The 24056-nt window shown below is 37.7% G+C and overlaps 2 protein-coding genes across 4 annotated transcripts in view; one reads left to right on the top strand and one right to left on the bottom strand.

The window, feature by feature from the left end:
* LOC134530615 (COMM domain-containing protein 4) overlaps positions 1–1000 on the top strand; it is a 40500-nt gene extending 39500 nt beyond the window's left edge. The window contains exon 8 of the mRNA XM_063365610.1: positions 834–1000. Coding sequence (XP_063221680.1) covers positions 834–874 — 41 coding nt within the window. The 3' untranslated portion in view covers positions 875–1000. The remainder of the gene's footprint in view (positions 1–833) is intronic.
* A 5597-nt stretch (positions 1001–6597) lies between these two features.
* The window catches only part of LOC134530614 (fibroblast growth factor receptor 4-like), a 314560-nt gene continuing 297101 nt past the window's right edge, over positions 6598–24056 (bottom strand). For all 3 annotated transcript variants that reach the window (XM_063365607.1, XM_063365609.1, XM_063365608.1), the window contains exons 16-22: positions 23558–23678; positions 16647–16899; positions 14656–14960; positions 14062–14255; positions 11949–12089; positions 11290–11395; positions 6598–10902 (exon numbers count right to left, since the gene is read on the bottom strand). In XM_063365607.1, coding sequence (XP_063221677.1) covers positions 10810–10902; positions 11290–11395; positions 11949–12089; positions 14062–14255; positions 14656–14960; positions 16647–16899; positions 23558–23678 — 1213 coding nt within the window. In that variant the 3' untranslated portion in view covers positions 6598–10809. The remainder of the gene's footprint in view (positions 10903–11289; positions 11396–11948; positions 12090–14061; positions 14256–14655; positions 14961–16646; positions 16900–23557; positions 23679–24056) is intronic.

Raw genomic sequence — 24056 nt, forward strand, 5'->3', positions numbered from 1 at the left:
TATGTATAAAGAATATTTTTATGCAACCATAGCAAATTATTGTTTTGTTGCGCATATAAAAGTTAACACAACTAGTTGATCAGTAAAAACATTTTCAGTAGTATGGTACTTGTGTTAACAGCCTTCCTAAGGTGTTCTCATTCAGTGGGGTTCGTGCAGGGAGGTACAGTCAGGTGTCTGTTTACTTTTTCTTATAATGGTTGATAATATATGTTATTATTCATAAATCTCAGCTCCAATTGTGTCATCATTATTTGGATTCTGAATGAAAGGAAAATACAGTAATGGGTTAGCTACACATGATGATATTCATTTTCACTTAATACACTTTGTAGAACATCTTTAAATTTATGATCATCTGTTAGGGTAGATGTGCCTTCGTTACTTTGTATCATCATAACTTTATTGTTTAGCTTCAGTTTTAGTGGCAGCTTCTAGGTGGTAGGAAAGTACATTTAGAAAATCTTGTGTACTTAGCCCATTTGCATAATGTGAGTTGAGGTAGATTAAAGTAATACTCAATTTTAATAACTTACAAAGTCTTTGCTTAGATTTTCTTACTTTTCATTACGTAGTTTTATCTAACTGCAGCAATCATCTGTTAATCAGGATATGTGTATGTATTTTGTAAAATGTGAACTAGAGATTCTGTTAAATGAAATGGAAACATATGTATATATGTACCTGCTTTAAAAACTTTTAAAACTAATTGCCAATTGGTTATTGTGTTCATTATTTACTGTGTCTATTAACGTTTATTTATTTATTTATTTATTTATTTATTTATTTATTTATTTATTTATTTATTTATTTATTTATTTATTTATTTCCAGAGTTGAAAATTGCAGCAGCTCGCATGGATTCATTGCTGTGAATCCTGCATGTAAGTTGCATTCTACTGGTTGCATTTCACACTTTTTGTCATTCCTGTTTAGAGATGTTTATTAACTTTATGCTCAAGCTCAGAATATTTGTTATAATAAACAGTCTTTTCTTTCAACTGCAATTTTTCTTAACCCAAATGTTTAAATTTCACTGTATAAGTTGTAATGTATAAAATATTTACCTAATTTTATTATAGTCAAACCTCAATTTGATTGACACCAGTGGCGAGGCGTGCGTTGATTGCATGTGTAAGCAATGCATTAAACCATTTTAACTTAAATTACTAAATCATTACGAACTTACTACTAGGAGACAGTTCAGAAAACTAACATGCCTAAGGAATAGAGAATTTTGTTTTAGTAAAATGTTTATAATGTTTATTTACTAATTTATCACGAGTGGATGTAAATCCCTGCCTTAGTAGATGTAAACTCACCCTCAGATTTGATGAGCCTGGTACTGGTTGTGACTCGCTCCACCAAGATGGACGACGCTCATGAACTTAATTCTTTGTGTCATGAAAGGAAAGCTATGCACTAACGTTTTTAGTTCTAAAAATACCAAACGTAACCCAAGTGTCCAGTCACTACTTATACATAAGCTGATTTCGACGGCCCTGCTTCGCAAACATGTTGATCACATCGTCGTAAAACGTATTATTTTTTGTTAGGTCTTGCAATACCTTTTTTTTTTTTTTCAATTGATAACAAAGACAATGCTGAGACCCGCGATTGCCCTTGAGAGTTACGGAAATACCTGTATATTTTATTCTCTTCAGGACAGAAGGATCTTTCTGCAGATGAACTAGTGGTCGGAATCGTCAACACCAAACAAATAAGTTTCTATGCTTCGGGAAGAGTTTCGTGCAAATCATTCAAGTACAAATATTTATGTAACTCGGCCACGCTGTTCTTGTGAAATTCTTTTGAAGAATAAACCACGGAAAGTTCGCTTCTCAGTCTGGCAAAATCGAAGAATTATCCATAAGAAACTTTTAAGGACTGGAATAGTTTTTCGGGAAATGATCGTGAATAAACAGAAAACTCAATGAAATTGAGCAAACCAATGAAGAAGAGACTGCCAATATCACCAAATCTTTGACTTATTTTTTCTTTAATTGTGTCTATGATTTCAAAATATAATCGTCTGTAACAAGTATTCTTGTCATCCGTAATGTTATCTATCCCTTCTTTTTTTGGGCTGACTATCTTCTGTCAAGCTACCAAATTATCCTCAATTTTGCACCAGAAATCATCGAAACTGTCACATAGTTTCTCAAGATATTGCTGAAATTGTTCTACCCTTTCAATGCATTTTTAACACCACTTAAAATAAAAAATTTTCTAAACCTTGTTCCTGATGCGTTTATAATATCTCGCATTTTAACCACGTTTCAATTATTGATAATCGATGTACGTTACATGATTAAAACAAGAAAGCTGTTGACAGGCCAATCATGGCGCTAAGATCGTCGTAGAGGAGAGTTTCCCCTTTCCCCGCTTCGATAAGCGGTGTCTGAATTTCCAGTCGGCTGATAGTGGCTGCAAGCAGGAAGCTATCTGCTTACAGCGTGCACGGCTGGGTTGTCAACTTACAGGCGGATGGTAACGGGATGCCCAGCTGAGCGGTCCTCCGCCCTCCCTCTGGCACGCACATTGGTGGGAGGGGGTGACGGTCTGGCCAATAAGAGCTCACAGCTGCCTGTATTCAAGAGGAGAAGTGCTTACAGAGGGGTGTCCACGACGGGGAAACTAGCCATTTTTCGCGCTGCTGCAGAGGGGAGATTGCGAGTAGGCAGCTCGGCCGGCTTCAGCCAGCTTGCAGGGATGACGTGCGGTTAGGGAGGGGTGTCCACTGTCTAACAATTACAAACAGCGAGGCGTCAATGAGGCGGTATGATAACAGAATGTGTGTCAGCTGTTCAAGCGTTTATCATTGATAGATGCCACTTCAGAATGCTTTACCACATATGTAGGACATTTTCAAACTGTAAGCACTGCTTACAATGCTTATGTAGAATATTCGCCCCTGATTGACACTCACAGTTCTTAGAAATTTGTTGGATTATCCGGCAAGTCTTTAAAAACTGATTAAACTATATTTTTACTCATAATTTACCCCATAATGTTAAAATAAATAATTTACCCATTTTACTACTTAAGCAGCCTGTGTATTTTGATCATTGGCATATAATAGTTTTATCAAGTTTTAATATACTAAAACTGCTGCTTACCTTATTTGATAGTAGTACTTACATCATGGTTTCATGGAATATGAACACCTGGTGGTACCTATGCTGTTGTTGCATGGAGAAGGAAGAAGATATTTTTATAATGAATGGACTATCTTATGTAAGAGTATCTTTAGTGTAAGCTGACACTATCAGGAAAATAATTAGCAGTGGTAATAATTATAATGTAATAAATCTAGCTGGGTGATCTAGACAGAATAGGTTTTATTTACAAGCCGGCAAAATTGTGGGAAAAAATTTGAAAGGGGAAAAAAAGTAATAAATTGATTGTTTAATTATGAGTAAAACAAATACCTGTGGGTATCTTCCATTTCCGTAAATTGAGGAGGCTTTAACATCTTTTTTAATTAAGCACTTCAAAATATAAAGTCACCTACACTCAAACCATCAACCTAAAAATTTTTTTCCTAGATATACCAACTACATAGAGGCATTAAGTAATATAAAGCAAAATAAAAAAATTAATACTAGTCACATGTGCTCGGGATTCACACTTGAGCCTATATTTCTTTGGTGTCGACACTTCAAACAGGGTATCCACAGGTTGCGAAAGTCTTGAAATTCATGAAAAGGTAAGGAATCTGAAGGACTGGTTATGAATGTCATCAAAAAGTCCCTAAATAGCAGCAGTGGTGTTGGAAGTCATGAAACATTAATTTCCAGCAGTCTTTTGGCAACTTACATTTTGTTTTTTGACATCCCATTTCAGTTTATAGATGCAAATAGCAGGCAATTTCTTATTTCATTTGCTTATGCTTTATTTTGGTTGTATGTAGATTTAAAAAGAATGCTTTGATAAAAAAAAAAAAAGAATTATAGGGAAATTTTGTTTAAATGTTCAGAAAAAGTCATAAAAGTGGTTCATTAGGTATTTTTAGACACCCTGGTGAAACTTCACTGCTGGTTTTTGTGGTCTCTTTTTATGCTGCAAAATTCAAAAGCTTGGTAGTTCAAAGTACTTTTCCCCTTTTTGTTTGCAAAATACTGTTGGTTGACAAGTTCCAGGCACAGACCCTTTCCCTCAACTTTATACAAGGGACATGGGCAAAAAAAAAATACATGTCAGTGTCAACCTTCATCTTTTCTTCCTGCTTATCGTGGCTTAAAGTATAGATTCTTATCTGAGTGTAGGAGGAAAAAAAAAGTTTTTTTTTACAGCTTCCGTACACTCAAATTATTTCCTCATGAAATGACACCCAGAAATTTTTATACTAAGCATGCCTAATACAGAGCGGTTTCACATCTTATATGAAGATGCAAATAGTACTTACAATTTATTATGCAGTTTTCAATAATGAAAATTAGAGATGTGTGAGCCTTCATTATTATCATTTGAGCAGAGCCGAGCTTTAAAAAAATTTACACCTAACGTAGCCGAGCTCAAGCTCCAGCAAATTGTAGTTGAGCCTAAATCGAGCCACCAAATTTTCCGAGCGCCAGTTAATATTAACTTCCACATTTATTATGTAGTTAAAAAAAATTATACTATATTTTGCTGCTGGCCAAACCATTAATGATGGAAATTATTTTCAGTATTACATTCAATTTAAAACTGTTATCTTAACAAGTTGTCATGCGGTTATAGTGTTATAAACAAACACTTGTATTTCATATTTTATTTACTGGTAACCATTTCACATATATATAACGTTGTGGTTCGGGTTTCGAGAGGGTCGCTACGGTGTCGATTGGTAATGGGCGCCACCACGTGGAAGGGCACGTGGACCCGGCTATCATCCGTCTCAGGGCGTGACGTCGCCCGTGTGAGGCAAGACTGGACCCTCGGTTAACTCCCATAGTACGCTCAGACCTGGCCCGCTCTCAGCATCGGGCACGCTTATGTTATACCAAGTAACAGTGGGCTCTCCAGGCATCCCACACGCCTGCTCACGGGGTACAGGTCGCCACGTGGTCGGTGCAAAAGAATATGAGACAATTAGAATTAATACGTTTAATACTGGCACGTACTCCCGTACACGGTCACACGAGGTGCGTCTCCAAGACCCCAGGCACCTAATCGGAACGCAGGGAATAAGGCCCACGCACGTGGCCTGCACAAGTGATTACTAAGACTTGAAAAGACTCGTTAAGAGTTGAAAACAATGATTATGTTAAACAGTCCCCCGACTGAGGCAGGCCCCGGGGATACGTGAAAGCGATTTGAAAGAATTAAGCAGAAACGGAATTACTGAAGAGTGAAGTCCCCGGATGTGGAAGGCAGCGTCTTAGCTCGGTCGTTGGCGGCGTTGAACTGGCAGAGCGCCGGGCGCCCTCGAAGCAACATGGCTCCTTCCCGCCTTGCCAGTTTACCGTTACGCCTTTCCGATTAAGTGTCTTGTAATCTTATATAAAGAAATACAAAAACACTCCTAAAAATAACACATGTTCTCCCATGGCTCTATTACTATTTAAACTAGAGTTATTAATTAATTAAAAAATATATATGTTTCAACTTCGTTCGTGTTCGGGTCTGCTGGGGTCCACCCGGCAACGTCTGTAACTTATTGAAACTTATATAATAAACAAAAAAAAACCCTCCTGCCCGTCAGTGACGACACAAATGATTGGGGAAAAAATAAAAAGCTATACAATATTATTATTACATATTTAGGGGGCGTCGCATTGCCGCTACAGCGCCCTCTTGAGGTAGTTCATGGCTCACTATTCAAACACAAACACACGACTACGTACTCATGACGGAGCGGCTGCCAGTACGGGAAGTGGAATGGGGGGTGAGGGGAAAGGTGGCAGAGGCTGACCAGGCTTCTGGGACGCAGGCCCGGTTGACGTCAACGTGAAGAAGAAAAAAATTACACTGTTGTCGACCATGTCGTTGAATGAATCGGTTAATGTTCGCAATTGGTGTACGCGAAAGTATAATATTGATGAATTAACATGGAACTGAACATTTTAATATGGAGTGAAGACAAGGGCAGATACGTATATGTACTGTTTTGGAAAAATTCCTAGATATGAATTCATAACTTTCAAAAGCACTGTAACCAGCATTTACTGTTACGATTTGTTAACGATGCGTAAGGTTATAAACATTTCAGATGTGCCTTTTTTTTCCATGCAAATGTAGATTATAAGCAAACACCATCTTAGGTGTGCCTCTTTATTTTATCCATACAAACATTAAAGTTACATCAAAAATATTTCTGTTAATAGTGTTAATGCTTGTATGATCATTGTAAAAGCTCAAAAATTACAAGCCAGACAATTAGGCTTGCCCACCAAGCCGAAGTTCAATGTAATTTTGAAAGTGAGTTCGATTTCCAAACCAAAGTGAACAAAAAAAAAACTAACTAAACTTGTGTTTTAAACTTCAGCCCATCTCTACTGTACATGCAGGATAGGCTTGTGTGAATATTAAAACTTTTGATGTTTCTATTCAAATGTGATTCAAACTAAAAAGCTGTTATTTGCACAGGCCTAGCGCCAAAAGCAATGAATATATTTTTTTAAGTTTAATGTGGTCAACCGCAAATCCACACTTGTGCTCAGAAATCTGGTAAGTTAACCCTTAAACTAAAACAAATTATAAGGTTGGAAAACCACTGGTTTGAGCATTTGTGATGATTGTTTGCACATCTGAATTTGTATTTAGTGCTAATGTTTGCTGACACTATTGGCACTGCTTTGTGCCTTGTCTTGTGAAGGCAGTGTGTTAAGCATCTGGTACAAACTTTGCATTTAGAGAAAAATCTTTGCACATATTTGAGAGTATTTTATTAATCTTGGCATTGTGAATATTTGACATACATTACAAAAATGTAGTAACCACATCAGTATTTAAAAAGAAAACCTTAGTTTGAATGAACATATATGTATGTTAATTTTTTGTTTGGACTGCAAACACAATTTTGTTAAAATTTTTACCTAGAAGTTCAAAGGTATAGTTCTGCACGTGGTACAATTTGTGTACATGGTAACATAAGTCTTATAAAAATCCTTAAAACCTTTTTTCTAATCTTAATTTTCAAATGTATACTAAAGCACACTGTGTGTCTGCAGTCTTCAAAACTAAGCAAACTATACATATTAATATTACTTACGTAAACATTTTATATACAACATAATACACTAACAAAAATTATAAAAAAACAAATACTGTTACAAGGATTACTGCAATAGTTTACATTGCATTTTCTTTTAACTTCAATATGTTTTATTTTGTACTCAACATATTTGCTACTGCAGAAGGTACATTGCTGACAGATTCACTCAGTCCATTTAGTTGCATTTTTACGAATGTGTGGTTTCATCCACAGGCTGAACAGTCCCCTACAGCAGATAAAACAATAGCAAGGTACACACTAAAAAAAAGAACTGATAAGTGTTGTCAAACTGTTCAGGTAGCACATTTAGTTTTGGAACAATTTTTGTAGCTTTTTTTATATTCTTAAATATTGTGTATTATTCAACAAATACTAGATTTATTTTTGAGTTTTTCTTTATAAATTGTTTATATTCGTAAAGATTTATCACATATTAGACCTAAACATTCCTTTTGTCCTTATTGAATTGAAATAGCATAATTTTGACCGTGATACACAATGCATTTGAAATTTTTATTAATAAAGCATGTTCCAGGACAGAATTATGCAGAACAATAAAATAAATCTTTAAGCATTTGTATGTTTTAAAGTTTACCAAATGCCAGAAAGTTATAAAGAGATACAAGTACATTTATGCACAGTAAAGACAGTTTGTACAACCAGTGTTTGTTGCCATGTGATTTCTCTAATTTATACTGCAAGTAAAGAGGAAATGTCTCCTGGGAAATAAAAAGTAACTTGAGGTGGTAGTGGTAATTTTTTTTATCGAATATGATAAATGTTGTTATTTAAAAAGACTTTCTTATCACTGTCCAAATAAAAGTTTAGTTTTTGTTCTGACTTTGCAGCATAACATATGTAAGTTAATGGAAGTATTGCACTAAAATTAAAATTTTTTTGTAGACTTAAATCAATCTACTTATAAATCTGGGTTTTGACATGCACTGTCACAAATATATCAATAACAATTTGACATCATTTAATAAATATTTATAACAAATCTTGTCAAGGCTAAAGTAGTATTCTTTTCATTTAAAACTAATAACTAGAGTTAATATTAATACATTAACATATATTCATTTTGATGTACAAAAAGTAGTGTCTACTTGAGGAACATTTAGAATACACACAACAGAGTCCAAAATATACTATATAACTTATACATTTAAAAACACTAATACATACATATTTAAACAAAGTAAAATAACCCCATTATAACAACTTGACATTTTGTTGGGTTCAACTTAAAAATATTATTTGCTCTCTTTATTTTCTGGCAACTTTTATACACACTAAAATATCAGTGGCGATCAAATATATTTATACATCAAAACTATCATTAAGTCTTACAAAATGAATTGAGAAATAAAGGTTTAATAATACTCATCAACAGCTTAACTCTTATATTATATCTCACAATTGTTAACTTGCAATAAAAAATCAAGTGTTTTGACCTTAGTTATTTATACACTGTCTGTATATGACCTCATAATAATTATAAAATAATAATTCCTTCCAATCTGAAGTATTATCTGTGTGTGGTATAATGTATCTTAATTCTCCAAGTGCTAACTGATAATCAAGAAAAGGAATATGTGTTTATCACTGTATCATGCACTTCTTTGGCAAATACTGACTACGAAAGATTTTGTCAGACTTTTCTTGACTTTGGCATTTAAAAAAATTGTTTTGGATTAAAAAAAACTTGAATATGGCTATTCACAAAGATATGATTTATCTGTGAATAATTTTCTATCAGAATTGCCTTTGAATTGGTCCCACTACACAATATTATATTTTGTGTGTGTGTGTGTGTGTGTGTGTGTGTGTGTGTGTGTGTGTGTGTGTGTGTGTATTCTCAGTTTGTTGGCATTTCAAGCACGTTTTCTTTTAACCACATGACACTAAACCATTTGTAATAATAAAGAGAAATTGAAATGTAAAACTGTATCAGAAAATTGTAACAAAACCATTAAGGACAGTAATAATTTGGTCCCACTACACAATATTATATTTTGTGTGTGTGTGTGTGTGTGTGTATGTATATATATTCTCAGTTTATTGGCATTTCAAGCACGTTTTCTTTTAACCACATGACACTAAACCATTTGTAATAATAAAAAGAAATTGAAATGTAAAACTGTATCAGAAAATTGTAACAAAACCATTAAGGACAGTAATAATTTAACAGCAGAGAATGATTTAGGTTAGTTGAAGTATTGTGTTGCATCTAGTACTTTTGAAATTCTGAATGGACTATCAGATTTCAGATAAGTGTTTAGCACCTGCGCTTCTGTCCGTTTTCTCTTTAAAATAGTGACACATGATCAACGTGACTCTTTGCCTGGCCCTGCATGGCAACAGTTGAGATTTGTAATTTTCAGTAGATGGTATGCAGGATTTGAGACCAAATGTGATGATCTGGTACACCCTGGTATCGATACTGTGCAAGATTGACCACCTGAAGCAGTACTACCAACAATAAGTTGAGTACCTGTAAATCCCATTATTCGATCTGCTGATATGTTATACTGTATTGTGTATTGTATTGTCCATAGCTATATGAAATATTTAATAACCCAGTCCCGTACAGGTCTTTCCTACTTTATCCAAACTCTTCTGTTACTGAAATTAAAAAGGTAACTTAGTGCTGAAAAGCGGTTTTAAGACTGCATGAACAAGTTACTTAAAGCTAAAAACTGTGTAGTTACATTTTTAAAAATAATCACACTAAAGTGATAAAATTAATTATAATTACAAACATAGTACAGGCTAATTACATAGCTGAACTTATATAGTTCCCATTGCAAAGTAATGATTTATGTGTGAATGCTTAGGTGACTTTTTCACAAAAGATTGAAACAGGGATCAAACATTTAAATGTAATTGTACTGTTCCAATAAAGCTAACTAAGATGATACAAGATATGTTAATTTTAAAAGAACAATTTTACACTTTTTTACTTTGTTGCCTCTGCCAGTATCAATATATATAATGCAAAAGTTCATAGTAAAAGTTTTTACAAACTTAATGGCACACTGATAGAACCGTCTGAAATTAATATCAAAACTCTTCTTGCTCATCTTGCAAGAACTTGCAACTCACATTTGCTGCTTCCTGTTCGTAAATGTTAAGATCAGGTTGTCATATAGAAAAATATTAATATACAATCTTTTTACTAATTTCCCAGCAGCAAAGTAAAATCATTGTAACCCCTGAAGTGGTAACTTATCGTCGTCTTATAAACATTATTCTTTCTGCAGCAACTGAATACACACAGTCTTGTTGAGATATAAAAGTCGCACTTGCAAATACTTTCCCGTTCCACTCGCCACTCAGGCACGACCCTTGATCTCGAACACGTGACGGCCAGTACGAGACACTCAAGTTTAAAAAAATAAATTTATGCCTATAATACACTTCGCACATAGTCTCAACAAGCTTTGATGCAAAGCTGGTTCTAACGCACCGGGTCAGTATGCACTGTGCCCTTGGCTCTTGACGTCCCTTCGTAAAAGTCCTTTTCCCAGGCACATCCACACAACCTTTTCCAAGTCCTCTGGCACCTCACTCACGGTATTGGTTTAGGCAGTTATTACTTTTGGGATTGGTTTAAAGCAGGTACGGGAAGGCCTCCTCATCTTCACTTGTTTCCTGACTTGTGGGCGGAGTGTCGAGCTGTGGCAGCCCCAGGTCCAGGTACTCCTGCAATGTGTCAACAGGGAATAAGAAACCTTAAATGAAGGATTACGTGAATACTTCTATCCTTTAACTAATATTAATAAATGTTTTTGTAAAATGAAACAACAGTGACAATTCTTTGCTAAGGTTTGATTTCCCCCCCCCCCCCCCCCCACCCCCCCCCCCCCCCAGGATTATGAAAAGTCTTTGTTGTTTTAGACTTAAAAAATATAACTCATAATTTTACTAGGAAAAAAAAATACATTTGCAATTCTGTATACTTACAAAACTGTGGAATATATTTATGTAAAAGTGAACTCGTTTAATTGCTATAATTGCTGGTTATGTTCGCCCCCCCCCCCCCCCCCCCCCCCGATTCAAATTGTGTTCCTTTGACACATCCCCTCTCACCTCGTTAGCGGTGATGGTGAGGATTCGGTCCAGATCCTCGACCAGTTCCTTGAATGTGGGCCTTTCGTTGGGCTGGTAGCTCCAGCAGTCCCTCATCAACATGTAGCTGAAACCAACATCAGAATACAGGTAAACCTTTATTCAGAAAATTTCACAGGAAAGAAGAGAACTATTTTAATTGGTTTAAATTAATTATTTATAATTTTTATTTAATTTAAAGTGGTAATGAAAGTAAATGCATTTGATTATAACATTATTTTATTTTAATTATTTAGGGTTAACATAGGGCAAAGAAAGTCTTCTACTTTAATTTCTTAATTAATTTTTGTGTTGTCTTAAAAAGTTAGAAAAAACTACTGAACAGTATTAAAGTAGTAAATAGGTACGAAAAAGTGTATGGGCACTTGCAATGATTTGGCCACTGACTGTAAATCTTAGCAAATAAAAAAAATCCATATAAATTTTATTTCAAAAAACTCTCTGCTAGTTTCAGTTTTTTTATATGACTTTGCAGTTTGTGCAGAAATGTTTTAATGTAATGGGACTATGCCACAGGATAAAATCAAACTTTCATTAAGAAGTTAAAAAAATTTTTTAAAGTTAAATGTATTTGGAGTTGATATGTTATAAAAAAGATACAATAAAAACAGAAAACTCACATTTCAAGAGAGCAGCATGGTGGCTTCTCCATGCGATGCCCACTTCGCAGAAGCTGGAAAAGTTTCTCCACTGATGGCACGGATGGGTACGGCGTTCCACCCAGCGTCATGATCTCCCACAGAAGTATCCCATACGACCACCTGGAACATTTATGATTATTTACCATTTCTTGAAACCAGTTTCGTTGCCAGCATCTTCTTTATCTTTCAACGAACAAGGCCAAGGTATAACCAACACTACATCGTGGAAAGCAAAAAAAATTATTACCTGTAGGTTTGTTTAGCTTTATCGTCAGAGAAATCATGGTTGAACTAGTGACAAATAAAATGATCTGGAAAAATTTGAAAATGATGCTAGTCCACTAATTTCATAATTTTTGATATTATTTCTTCCTCTCAAAGAAAGGGAATTTATCTAATTTAATTTTCATGTCTTGTTGAAAGCAAGGTGCGACACTAATCAGAAATATTGGGAAATATAATTGACCATGGCCTGGGTGAGGAACCATTCCAGTGTGACAGTGTGACTGTGAATGGAGTGACTAGGAAACATGGTAATCCAAAACCAGGCTGACCAAACTGATATTCAAACCCAAGTCCTCTTGAATGTGAGTCCAGTGAATTATTACAGTGCCATTTTACTCCAAACTTATAAGTAAAGACCATATCATTTTTATTCAGTACTAGCTACACCTGGTCAATCATTGCTATGGCTCAGTCTGGTTACTAAATGGAAAAGAAATAAAAGTGAAAGCACACATTTCTAATATGTTTAATTTCACAAATTTTGTAGTTAAACTTCTTGGGGCGTGATGAGAGTAAATTTTAAGTTACAATTTCAAGGCCAAATTTTAATGCAACATTTTCGTGAAACATTGTTTAGAGACGTTTCTAATGCCAAAGAGATATAAAGAAAGCACTTTATGAGTCGAGGTTTGAATTGCCAAAGAAGTTTCACTTCTATCACATGTACTGAGTTACACATGCTCGTTTTTTATTTGTTTATATTTTTTTATCATCATATTACGAATGCGAGAGACCAGGCCACGATGCCAAGTTCGGAGCTGGCTGACGGCCACTGGTGTCACGTGCTGTCTAATGGCGTAAGGCATGCCATGCAGGCCTGGCCGGAATACATGGGTCATTGCTACCCCCCTTCCCCCCTCCGCTCCCTGTGCATTGTCCTTCCTTGGCGCTGTTATCTATCGCTGAGCAGCCTTGAGAATTCTGCGGGCCGCAGCGCGGAGTGGTGAGAATAAACACCGCCTTTCTCAATGTTTTGGACGCCGAGTTGGCCCGGAATGACATGACTCATCACGGCATCTCTCGTTGGATCGAGAAGAGCGCCCAAAGTACTTAAGCAGCAATGCTGGCCGCCGCAAGAGTTCCGTGAGTGAAGGGAAGTGTAATATCGGCGAAGAGGGTGAGAGACCCCCTCGAGAGTGGCACAATGCGGAGTGACGGGATCGAGAGAATGCAACTGTGTGTTGTAAGACTGTTTGTGTGGACAGGCATGAGGTAAGGGGCGAACCACTGTTGAGCCTAGTTCCAGTGAGGAATGTTAACTGTGGAACTTGACATTGAGCGACTTGCGAGTAAGCATTTTTAAGTGTCAGTGATTGGTGATTGGTCAATTTTAAGTACAATTATTTACTAGTACTGTAAATATTAGTAATTAATAAAACTGTAATAAAACTTAATTGGACTATCCCTTACGAACCCAGTTCTCCGCACATTAGTTTGTAACAATATAAAAACATGTGCGTATATAAATGCAACATTGTTTCAAAATTTCAAAGCAATCAGTGAAGAACTTTCAGAGATTTAATATTTTGTACAAACTAACATTTACATATTTATTTATATAGATAGATAAAAAAAAATATTTTTCCCATTAACTCTTTGTGGGAAATGAATTTCAAAAGTTTTGTCAGCGTGGAAAACAAACACTACCACGGAATGCATCTAAATTTACTTTAAGGTTAGGACAGCAGCTGCTGGGTAAAAAATATTTTACTGTATGTTCCAGCCTCGTATCGTGACGTGCCAGTTTTTATTCGTGTAGCGGACGCTTGGCACAGGCGTGGTGCCAGAGCAGCTGAGCAACACTCACACGTCAGACTGCGTGGTGTAGACCCGCTGGAACAGAGCCTCGGGGGCCATCCACTTCACGGGCAGCCTCCCGTCTGTCGTTTTGCGGTAGTAGTCGTGGCAGTGCACATCCCTCGCCAGGCCAAAGTCCGCAATCTTCAGGACGTAGCTGTCGCTCACCAGCACGTTCCTGGCAGCCAGGTCGCGATGAATGCACTGGGGACCCAAACACTTGTGTGTTCACAACTAAACAGTGCAGTAATTATTTTAGTATATGACTTCCATACAGTTTTCCACAGCACATGTAGAATAAAAGCATGTATAAAAGTTAATTCTCACAGAAGTTAAATATTGTTACTAAAAGAAAAATTAAAGCAATGCATGAATCACAGAGGCGATATGGTGAAGAGGATGTTTTGTATTTGAATTCAGGCATAAATAATTCAAACGGGGAGCAAGAGTATGCACATTTAAATACACAGTGATATCAGAAATCCCATGAAAATCAATTGTTCAGTTTGAAAAAAAGAAACAAATTGGAAAATATATGTTCAGTATTAGCCCCCTTAAATTGAAGGAAGTGCGTACTGTCCAAGCAGAGTCACTGGGAGCTCACCCGCCTGGACGCGAGGTACTCCATGCCCCTGGCCACCTGGTACGCGAAGGACACCAGGTCCTTCTGGGTGAGCGTCTTCTTGTCCTTGCCGTCGAAGCCGATGGCCGGCTCGTAGCCGGAGGACGGCCGGTGCTGCCTCAGGAAGTCGCGCAGGTTGCCGTGGGGGGCGTACTCCACTATGACGTACAGGGGCCCGTCCTGCGTGCAGCATCCCAGCAGGTTGATGATGTTGGTGTTCTTGCCGATCATCTTCATCATCTCCATCTCCGACACCAGGTCCATCATCTCCGAGTCCGTGTGGCCCTCTGGAACAGTTGCCTTGCGTTCACTTCTTGTATTCTGGTGTTCAGTCAGTTCCCAAAAGAGTTCATAATCTTTATCATAATGAATATCCACCAAAGTCCTCCTAATTTATATACGATCTTACTTGATATGAAAACATGTTTCTTTTTTTTTTACAAATATAATTACATACAATAATGTAATGGATTTACAATTATTACAAGCAGGGGTGAAGATCTGTAGGATTCACCAGGGATTATATTTATCATTCCTGTTCCACAGTTACGATTTTGCATGTGCAAGCGAGCTACCTTGGAGAGGGGCTTGCAGATTCCAGGGGTACCCGGGCCCCCATGGCCGTCCCGGGATCTACGCCCATGATTACAAGAAATTAAAAAAAAAAATAAGAACAGGGAACTCTCTGTACGACAAGCGTTCATGCATCACATTTTCGTTAAAGAAAATTTATCAAGATATGGTGATAAAGCCAGATGAAAAATTATTTCCTAAATTATTCTCTGTAGTTTTACAGTTTTAAGTTGTCAGTTTTTGAAGTGTTGTTATTTAATGTTTTGATAACTACCGTAGTTTTCTTGTGTGTGTTATGTTTTTTATCCTTTGTGTTTATTGTAAAGTTTATAAACCCAGCCTAAACAATAACAGGAAGATCTAGGCCACATTGTGGAATTTTTTGGTGAATTTTTTGTTACAGTTGTTTTTGTCTGATTTATTATTTTCTGTCTTCATTAATGTCTGTTCTATTGCTATTCATAGTAAGTACAATTCTGATTGATTAAAAATATCACAACTAATTGTTAGGAACAAAATTTTATGGATTTTTAAAAAGGTCTATTATGTTTTTAAAACGGGAGATTTTGGTGTTATTGTTTTTATTTTTATACTTAATTTTATACATCTTTATTCATGATATGTGTATTATTTAACAAATATGAATGTAAAATATTTCTTAGTACCTACATATTTCAACAAAATAGTCACTTTTATCTGACACATTATGCACTACAGCATAAAACCATTAGTTCCTAATAAGCATGTTTAAAATAGAACTACTGAGATAAATAAAAATTATATAAGCAAATTTTTGTGTGTTTGAAAATTATTGTGCTGACCATTAGTGTCAAAATGTCTTTAAAAAAAAATTGCAAAATCAAACAACTTTAATATTAAATTTTTCCAACCCATGTACATATAGTTCATACATTTTTGTACAAAAATCATGCAAATTAAATTACTTTAAATGTATTTACAATAATAAAATATATCATTTTAAAATTTGATATAAGATTTGTCAAACTTCTGATTGATTTAATGTTTTCAGTTAAATTTTGATGCTAAATGGTGCATTAACTCGCATTTTATTGTTACATGTTGTATTGACATGCTTTGCGTTGTTATTTTGGTTTAATATCAATTCACTATATAATCTGGTCTCTACTAATTGTGCAAAAAATAATCAAAAAATATTCAGGGCTTGACCTTAATACCCATGTTACAATATAGCGATAGGGTTTGCTATAAGGAAAGAATCAACCAACGATTCCAAAAAAATTGTATTCTGAATCGGTTAATTTCACCGGGATTGGTGGGATCAACTGATCAACCGATCATGGATTTAGAATTGGCTCCACAGTAATTCTAAGAGAATTTCTCTACCTCCAGCGAGTTGCAGTCAGAATGAAGCGACCCACCTTTGAGCATCTTGACCGCCACAACGGTGGAGGGCTCCTGGGGTACGATGCCGTGTGCCTCTGCCTTCACCACCTTCCCGAACGCCCCCTCGCCGAGCGACTTGCCCAGCACCAGGCGGTCCCGCGGGAACTCCCACTCCGAGTCCAGCGGCAGCTCGTACTCCGAGATCATCATGAGGTCCGAGCCGGACGAGTTGCTCACCTGGTGGGTGCTGTGCGACTTCTGCTTCTCGATCTTCACCACCGGCATCAGCTGTGCACACCGCACAACAGGGCCGTTGGAGTATTCAACGTTTCAAACATCAAAATGAACAATTCATTAATCGTACTGGATTAGATTTCAAATAATTACACTTCAAAATAATGAATTGCGTCAAAGTGTAGTAGTGAAGCAATTGCATATCACCTTGTGCAAGTCATTTATGTTCACTATAAAGGTAAAAACGTCTTCATACAAATTTTGTTGTATTACTGCCTGAAATGACTAAAGTTCAGACTACAAGACAGTCCACAATATGGAAAATTTTCAATAAGTTTGTAACAACCCAGATTACAGCCTTTCCCACGACAATCCAGTAATAATAATTTGTTATAAATTGTTGCCTTTTTTCAGGTTAGGTTATCAAGTTATGTAAAGTTTTTCCTTATAGAAGTAATTTTGAACTGACCATGACATGTATTGTAAACGTAATTCACCTGGTTTAATGCTTTTGTTTTTATAATGCATCAGTTTATTTTTCAAGTTTTTTTTTTTTTTTTTTGCTGGCTTCTTTGTGTGGGAAGGCGTGCTGACGTAATTCTCCTTCGTTATTTCCATGACAGAGGCTTTGTTTAACACGCTAGGCATTTGAGTCACGGTCACGGGAGTGTGTGTGTGAGAGAGAGAGACAAAATTGCTGGGTCGTGGGAACAGATTTCAGAATTTTGTGGAAGTTTCTGTTGCCATGCGCTGTGATTGGCTGAGAATTACGTCAGCAAGCCCAGGACACTGCCTGCACAAAGGGAAGGAAGGCTGCATAGTTAGTCATTGTCCGAGCACCGTGCCGAGCAGTCATTGTGCCGAGCAGTCATTGTGCCGAGCAGTCATTGCTCGAGCACTGGGTCGAGCAGGCCGTGGTCGGACGATGGCTCCGTGTTTTATCTTTTCTGGATGTACATTTACATTTTTTTTTGTGTTTGTTCAGTTAACTATGATATTTTGATTTTATGTAAATAAAAAACAACAGGTAATACATCAAACACTGTCTACGAATTACTTCGTGACCTGCTACTAACCTGTATGTTCACTCATCACCTAATTTTGAGCTAGCCGGAGGTGGTGAGATGTAACAAGTTTTAAACAAGCAAACAATAAGCAATTTGGAACTACTGTAAAAAAACAATCCCTAAAAATTAGAAATGAAACTTAATTTTTAATTTTGTTGTAATATTTATAATCATTGTTTAATATATATATATATATTGCCATTTATAAAATTGTGTACAAGTATTTATTAAAATATTTATTTTAATCATAGAAATGTTTCAAAATAAACTCCCACTCTTGCTATTCAAATGAGATAGTAGTGGTATTCAAGAATATTTTGACATTTGTATTCTAATTTAATTTGAACTAAAAATCTGGAATTCACATAAACCTAACATACAATCACCAAGTCTATAAAGAGTCCCTGTATGTACCTATTACACTTCTGATTACCCAAAAGAAATGGAAAACCAAAATTGTTTTGGCACAAATGTAAAAAAAAAATCCTAGTTAAAAGCCTAATCTCTGCTCTTTAGAATGCTTTCGCAAGTTTCCTAAAAAGTTAAAATTTAGACTAGCAATGAAATTTGAAAATGATTTTAGTATGTGTATATATTTTTACTGAGATGTATTAAGTGTGTATGTAATCAGTTGTAAAGTGTTTGCACTCCCGGGCTAAGGGTTTTTTGATGTGTTATATTTTTACCTGGAAGGTATTTTTATTTGTGTAGAGAATTTAGTGAAGGTTGGTATGGCCAGATGTGTTTTTTTTTTATTTGTTTTTTTTTTTTACTCTATGGAGATAACGCCGACCTCCGTAGCGTAGTCGGATGCACACCAGCTTACGGTGCGAGGGGTTCTGGGTTCGAGTCCCGGGTAAGGCATGGGTGTTAATTTACAGTAAGAGATTTGATTGCTACGATATGATAAAGAGTGGAATGATTTAGTTATGGTTGTGGGCGAAAGCCGTTAACCATACAAACAATAAAAATAAAAAAAATATGGAGATAACGATGGTGGATGAGAGTGATGAAGCTTAATATGTTTGTGTTCCGTGGTGAATAAGAATAAAAAAAAGAACTCCACCAACCCAAGGCTCGACTTAAAAGATCCCGAAGCATTACATAATTTGGCGCCCGAACAGGGACCTGAGGAATAGCAGTACTCGGGGAACTTAAGCAATGGATAAGAAATTGAAGTCGGCGTGGTGAGTGGAGAAGCGGCGGCGGCTGACCACGAGTTAGAGGGTACACATCCTCCGTGCCGTCATCTCGAGCGTAAAAAGGCGAATTCTGAACTGATACTAAAGTACTTGATACTTTTCAAGTGTATTTGTTTGCCATTCCTGATACAGGTGCGTATCAGTGACAAAGTATCAGGTTGATACTTTTCGACCCACCTCTACCACGAGTACAACAAAAGGAAATGGCGGCTTTTGAAATCGGCAAGCATCGCGGGAGCACTTAACGTGTAATCGACAAGGAATAACAGCAGCAGAAGGACATAAGGTCAGCTCCATCCAACCCCAAACTGTGATAAATGAAGTTAAAGTGTTAATATGTTGAAAGGAGGCCCATGACCAGAGTGTGTGTGCTATTGTTTTTTCTCGTTTTCTTTGGGTACTAAGGTTAAGAAAATTATATCATTGCCGAATACAGGAGGGTAGCAATAATGGCATAGTCACTCCTGCCAGGTTATTTGTGATAGCCTACTACTTAATCAGGTTGTTTACAGTAATTAATTTTATGTTGCAGGCCTGTGTGCCGTTTGAAAGGAAAAACGAAGTATTGAGTAGCATTCAGTTGTAAGGTTATGTAAGTGTAGAGTTCAAAAAAAATATGACACCAATAATTACTAGGGCCGCATAGCATCAAACTCAGCTGGAGCTGATATGTGTAATAATTGTCCTGTAGTAAGTGTGGAGGTAATAAGTGAAACCGAGGAGCAGGGGGAAGCAAAAAACCAAATGGATGAAACCAAAAGTGACGAGGAGAGTAGTATTACACCTCCGCCACTCGGTGAAGGGACTGTGGACCTAGTGACCTTCATCAGGGGCATGTTTGACGAGCAGAGCAAAAGATTCGATGAGCAAAGTAGGAAATTTGAAGAATTTCGATCAGCAGTGAAAGGTGAGTTTGTGGAGTTTGGGGAAAAGCAGAGGGCGTTTGAGGCTCGCTATGCTAACCGACTCAACAAAATTGAGGACACAATAGGCCTAGTAGGAGTATGGCAAGCTAAGGCAAGTGAACAAATGGAGAGTTTGGGGGCAGAAGTAAGAAAACAGGACGTGGAAACAGATAGATTGGTGCAGCAGGCAACCACACTAGAGTCAGCAATTGCCAATAGTCAGGGGGAAATTGCACTCATAAGGCATGAGCTAGGAAAGAGTAAATCAGAATTACCCAAAGAACGTAAGATCAGGGAAGAAGGTTTTGCTCAGGTGCAGGCGGATGTGAGCACATGGGAACAAAAAATCAACAGCAACCAGACAGAGGTGAATCAACTCAATCTGAGAATTGGAAAATTGGAAGGAGAAAGGTCTGGGGGGTGCAAAGCAGGGAGTAGTTGTCGGAACATGAGATTTACACAGCCGTATCATAACGGGGACATTCCAAAGTTTTCAGGGCAGGACAGAACTCACCCTAGAAAACACTTGGAAAGGTTACATGAATTTTTTTCAGTATATGGATGTTCGGAGGAGGAGCAAGTGATAGTAGCAAAAAGATCCATAGTGGGGGTGGGGGAAAACTGGCTGCGGCTCATTGAAACTCGAATATCACACCTCCAGGATTTCGAAAGAGAATTTACAACGGAATATTGGGGGAAAAGAATACAAGGAATCGATAGGGCAAACTTATACCAGGGGAGATGTATGGCCGGGCAACTTGAGGCTCACCTAAGTAATGTGGTAGAGCGAAGCAAGTACTACAACACACCGTTCAGTGAGGAGGAAATTGTAACCTTAGTGTATTCACAGACCCCTGAAAGTGTGCAGGAGGCGTTGGTAGGGAAAGATGTATCAACGGTGGAACAACTGCGGAAGGTGCTGAAGGAACTAGACAGAATTAATGCGAGGAGGGACCAAAGGGGAAGCCCTTGGCACCAACAGAATCAGAGTGGGGGAAGTGGTAGTCAGGACAAGATGAAAGGTGGGTTTCAGGATCAAAATGGAAAATCTCAAGACTGGAACAGTAATAATAGCACAAATTATAACCCAAGCTATTCAGGAAACAGGCCTGGCAAAGGGGCATATTTTGGTAACAGCCGGTGGCAAGGAAATTGGAGAAACGGGAAAAGCGGTGGCGGATTGGCAGAAGGGGAAGAGTGTAAAGAAGCAGGAACAGGGCAGGGAGAAAGTAGATCGGGGGAAAGCATGGGAGTCGGACAGGTAGGGCATAATAATGACAAACTCAATACTTGCTTGGGAAACGGTGGGGATCGTCAAGCCTAAGCAGCCAGGCCAGGACGATCCAAGGTAAAGGACAGGCAGAAGAGCGGGATGCTGTTCACATGGCTGCAGCAATGTTTACTGACGAGAGGGAATTTTTGTTATCAGAAGAAACACAGACGCCCAACAGCGGACCGGTACCGGAATTGTTATGCCGGATCGGAGACCAGGATATTGCTATCCTTTTCGACTCGGGATCAGAAGTATCAGGCATTTCTGAACAGTTCTTAACAGCTTTAAATAAGCATGGGTTCACTTATCCGGTATTGCCGGTGCCACAACTTACCGTGATTGGGGCTACCAGAGGAAAAAGTAAAAAAGTAAACAAACAAATTTTTTTGGATTTTCGACTAGGGGAGGAAATTTACAGGGCGAATTGCTTAGTTATACCTATGTTAACTAAAGAAGTGATAGTTGGTGTGGATTTTATGCATAGGCATGGTATGATTGTTAATTTAAGGGTAAGTGTTGTAACAATCATTGCTACTCTTGTTGTTCAGTTTGTGTGAAGATGTCATGTTAATTTAAGGGAAAGTGTTGTAACAATCATTGCTACTCTTGTTGTTCAGTTTGTGTGAAGATGTCATGTTAATTTAAGGGAAAGTGTTGTAACAATCATTGCTACTCTTGTTGTTCAGTTTGTGTGAAGATGTCATGTTAATTTAAGGGAAGTGTTGTAGTATCATTGCCACTCTGGTTGTTCAGTTTGTGTGAGAATGTCATGTTAATTTAGACGGACAGGTTGAAACTTTTGTTGTCATGTATAACAAGACTAGTAGAAATGGCAGGAAGGGAGTGACTACGGCAGGCCTAGATTTTTGTTTCTAGCAATCCAGTGTGTTCAATTTAGAGGTAAACTTCAGGTAAATTTTTAATTTAGTATCATTGTAAAATTGTACGTCAGTTCACCTGAGGGGTTGTAAAGTGTTTGCACTCCCGGGCTAAGGGTTTTTTGATGTTTTATATTTTTACCTGGAAGGTATTTTATTTGTGTAGAGAATTTAGTTTGTGAAGGTTGGTATGGCCAGATGTGTTTTTTTTTTTTTTTTTTTACTCTATGGAGATAACGATGGTGGATGAGAGTGATGATGAAGCTTAATATGTTTGTGTTCCGTGGTGAATAAGAATAAAAAAAAGAACTCCACCAACCCAAGGCTCGACTTGAAAGATCCCGAAGCATTACACAGTGATACATTATGCAAAACTAAATTACATTACTACACATAATATATTGAATCATGAATGAGAATTTTTTTTATTATTGTAAGACATTTGTTATGTGATATTTTACTAACATTTTTATTAAATAGAAAGAAAAGTTTTAAGGACACTATAATATTGTTATGAACGTTAGCAAGGCCGCGTCACGCGCAGGTGCATGCTGTAACATGAGATGTGCCGTGCGCACCTGGGTCGCCGGTTTATCTCCCTCCAGCCCTCCGCTCCCCCCGCGCGGCACCCTGCCTTTGAAACGTAACTGACACCGGACAGCTGGGAGTTGCGCGAGCCGCCGACACATGTTTTCGAGAGATTTCTGCCGTTAGGACGGCTCGCAATGACGCGACAGGCCCCGGCCGCTCTCATGAGTTCTGGAATTTCGCTGGGGCCTATATATACGCCCAAGGATGCCAATAGTGAGTCTAGTGGAGTTCGGAGTGAAGTCGGGAGTTCTCCCGCGGCGGAGTTTTCGGGCGATAGTGCAGCGGGTGCGGCAGAGTGGCGAAGTCCTTGGACGAAGGTTCCAGGACAGGGAGTGAGTGAGTTCAGTGGAGTCTGGAGTTTTCCCGCGGCAGAGTTTCCGGGCGATAGAGTCGCAGGCGCGGCGGAGTCCCGAGCGAAGTTTCGAGTGAGGCGTCGAGTGGGATCTCGGCGAAGGGTGTGACAGCGATGGAGTCCCGCGGCGGAGATCCACGAGGGGTGCTGCGGCGAGAGTTGCGCCAGAGGTGCGGCCCAGCGAGGTATGTAAGTGACAAGTAGTGGTAATAAATAAAACTGTGTGTGTGAAATAAAATCTTTAATTGGGCTATCCTTTACGAACCCACGGTAAATCGTAACAATATGAAAACTGAGGTTTGTTACAATGATGTGAGTAAAAAATTAACATTTAAAGTTATTTGAAGAAATACAGTAACAATTTTTCAGTAAGTTAGTAGGTAGTACTAATTTAAAAACTTTAAACCGACATGTATAATACCTCTGACTAATGTGTTTACTCACCAGTGGTTCCTGGACGTCAGAGTTTGTCAGACTCTGCTTCTCCACTATCACTTTCTTGGTCCACTGTGTCACCACAGCCGCTCGTGCCGTCTCTATAGCTTGCAGTTTCTTCTTCTCGTCCCTACAAACAGAAGTGTGATCGCTACCAACCAGGCAAAATGTCCTATCAATACTGACATGTTACATGAAGATACCATACCCAGGAAAAGGTTTTGAAAGAACCCCTTGGTGCAGGTGGATGAAATTGAACCCACAATCTCCTGAATGAAGTTGGCCACTCGACCAAACGACCAATTGTTATATTTCACAGGTACTTATAGACTAGATGTAGAATCATTTTGGTCTTTTTTTATTTTAAAGTTGACATCCAATATTCACTGTAATTCAATAAATGCAACTAAAATTCTAAAATGTGACTGTACAATCATAGGTAGAGCTGTGCCGATATTTAGTTGAATCAGCATTTCTGCCGATTCACTATACACTTGTTAATTTCGGC

This window comes from Bacillus rossius, chromosome 3 (assembly GCF_032445375.1).
Source record: "Bacillus rossius redtenbacheri isolate Brsri chromosome 3, Brsri_v3, whole genome shotgun sequence".
Lineage (NCBI taxonomy): Eukaryota > Metazoa > Arthropoda > Insecta > Phasmatodea > Bacillidae > Bacillus > Bacillus rossius.